This window comes from Coptis chinensis, chromosome 4, assembly GCF_015680905.1.
Source record: "Coptis chinensis isolate HL-2020 chromosome 4, ASM1568090v1, whole genome shotgun sequence".
In the NCBI taxonomy this organism is placed as follows: domain Eukaryota; kingdom Viridiplantae; phylum Streptophyta; class Magnoliopsida; order Ranunculales; family Ranunculaceae; genus Coptis; species Coptis chinensis.
In genome coordinates, this window is record NC_141459.1 from 106,746,824 (window position 1) to 106,749,803 (window position 2,980).

Consider the following 2,980-nt stretch of genomic DNA (forward strand, 5'->3'; position numbering starts at 1 on the left):
CACTCCTCTTAACCAGATCCGTCCACTTCAAATCAAACACTTCCTCCGTCTCGGATCCCCATATGCAGTTTGAGAACTCCCCATAGTACTCACTGTATATAGTTGTATCTAATTTCTCTGGAAACTTCATTAGTATGTGCCAACTACAATACCTGTGATAGAATATACAAAGGCTTTCAGATAATGCGAGTTTCGAAGGCATTCAGATATTTAAACAAAATGCATGCATAGTGTATCACAATATCGACAATTCTTACAAAATGGTTCAAACTAATGCAAAATACAAAATGCATGCATAGTCCTTTGTCTTGAACTAAAGCTTTTGCAAGTGTTTACGCCCTCCTGTGTGCTAGCCATTGTAGTGAAATTTGTAAGTCTATTGTCAATGGCCAAAACCATATAGCACACCATATATGTTCATTTAAAATTTATAAAATTGATTGCTTTATAGGCTAAAACCACCATATAATTCCAATCAAGAAACAAAATCCATTAATATGTGCAATTGCTTAAGTTGATATAAAATACTCAGGCACCCTCTTGTTCCTTGGTGAAAGAAAATATGAGAAACAGACACAACGATGTCACCAAATAAGCTGCAAGCCTAAGAGACTCTTCGAACTCTTTTGAAATTGCTCTAATCCTTGACCAATCCCCACTATATCTGAAGAAAGGTCTCCAAAACTTCCAATCAAGATCAGTGTTTGAACTATAAAGGGCAATTTAAATGACTTCTAACTAAAGATCAATGTAGAAATGTCGAGCATTATACATCCCCAAATCGGACATTGTGTCCAAGCAAGATCTTGAAGCGTAAATAGGGAGAATATAGAAATCAAAACAAACTTAAATAACGGCGTGCAAGGACTAGGAAGTTTACATCATCAAATTGTTTTATTTCATTGATGCACTAATAGAAAAAGCTACCGCAGAAAAGCTGATTTCAATAACTTTGCATGGTATACAGATTGTTGGAATCAATTTGTTATAAAGCAAAATTCATTTATTGGTCTGATCAAACAGCATGGTTCTTGGAATTTATTAGAACTGTAATAGCTAGCCTAGCCTAGCCATCCTCGCTTTCAATGTAATCGATGCAGTCATCCGCCTTCGATTTTTCGTGGGGTGCATTTTGTATCTTAGTAATTAGTTTCCACCAAGCAAAAAAGAAAAAAAACAAGAGAAAGGTTTTTCTACAATGATATTGTAGGCCAAATAAACGCAGATTAATCACACGCTTGTTTTTGGTATATGTTGTCATCACTATCTATTACTTCACCTATTTGCACCAATGATCAATTAAGATTAAATCCTATAACAATTGGAGATTCTGAAAATTTGCATTAATGGTAGTACAGCTTAATCCTATAAAATTTACATTAATGGTAGTACAGTTATGAATTTCTGAAAATCAAAACCCTATAACATGAATCCAATGACTTCACATCATTCAAAATACTAATTTAAACTTGCTAACAGTTTAACTTTATAATACTTGTGAAAAGTAGTTTGAAGCGTCTGAGAAATTGCTTTTGTCATTGCTGGATCCTGATATGTTATAATCATCTTCGGGGCCTCACCGGGCATAGCTTCTAAAAATTTGTTGAATAACCAAACAAAAGATTCAGTAGTCTCATCGCAGAGAAAAGAGCAAGCAAAAAGAACGGGCTGACCGTGATTATTAGCCCCGAATAATGGTGCAAGTATCAACCCATACCGATTGGTATTGTACGTAGTATCAAAGATGACAACATCACCATAAAACTGGTATGCTCGTCTAGAGGTCACATCTACCCAAAAACAATGAGTAATTCTCTGTTCATCATCTGCCTCAATTTTATAAGTGAAAGAAGGATTCTTTCCATGCTCCAATTTCATATACTCATGAAACATATCTCCTTCATAGCCCTTCTTCTTCTTGCGCCTATCCCTTTTCTTATTGTTTAAATCTTTTTGCATGAATCCAATATGTTCTATCCCTCCATATTGCACTCCAGGCCAAGAAGGCTAAATTATTGATGCTGCGGTATATTTACCATGTCAAACTGTTGTGTTAAGCACTTTTGGGCATCAGAAACACCACGACGAGATCTTAGAAATTGTACTCTACTAGGGGTTGACAATGAGTGAGTATGCCCCTCAAAGAATACACTATCTGCAAATAGACCAGAATTTAACTTCACCACTGCAATTCTTGCTTTACAGTCTTCTTTTATAATGCCCCGACGCCTTTTTGCTACAATGTCTGCTATCAATGTACTTTTTCCTTCTTTTAAACAGACGTACTCCTTCATTACAATTTCATCATTCGTTTTTCTCTGAGACCAACTTCGAATGCTAAACCCAAATACTTTTTTTGCATATGCATTGTAAAAATTCTTAACAGCATTAAGTGATTCAAACTCTTGACCATTTTTAGGCTTGAGATCATGTGGGACTTCAGGACAATAAATCTCAACACATTCCGCAGGGGCACTAATAGTCACCATATCAAAATCTTCATTATCCATTTCAATATCGTCTGACAAAATTCTACCAAGATCAACATCAATATCAACATCAGAAGCTTACAAACAATTAAAGCACAAAATAGAACTGCACATAGTCCATTTTTACGTGAAATTTATATGGCGGAATATGATATGACCATCCTCTATTCAAATTATTGAATATGATATGATTCTGATATTAGTTTTGTTAAACCAGTTGTATGTCATGGTGTTCATGGGTCAAAATAAAATTAACGGTTAATGATTATGTTATTTGAACTTGGCACAATGTAGCGCCAAATAGTACGTGTAAAGAGAATACAAAAGAAAATAACTAGAAGTTTATAGATACTTACAATTGAAATAAGTCCTTAAAACTAATTTAGTAAAGGTTGTAAAGTGGTAGTAACACGTCAAGTTCTTCGGCAACTCTTCAAGTTATTCGGCAACTCAGCAAGTAACAATCAAGTTTTTTTTGTTTTTTTTAAGGC

At 34.7% G+C, this 2,980-nt stretch overlaps 1 protein-coding gene across 1 annotated transcript; it reads right to left on the reverse strand.

Annotated features, from left to right (window-relative positions):
* Positions 1-2,012: 2,012 nt before the first annotated feature.
* On the reverse strand, positions 2,013-2,510 carry LOC147506728 (protein FAR1-RELATED SEQUENCE 5-like). The gene has a single exon (XM_086605827.1). The coding sequence runs from the start codon at positions 2,508-2,510 to the stop codon at positions 2,013-2,015; it is 498 nt and encodes a 165-aa protein (XP_086461953.1).
* Between the last annotated feature and the right edge of the window lie 470 nt (positions 2,511-2,980).

Excerpts from the sequence above, each read along its gene's own strand:
- LOC147506728 (XM_086605827.1), bottom strand. The coding sequence starts at position 2,510 with ATGGATAATGAAGATTTTGATATGGTGACTATTAGTGCCCCTGCGGAA.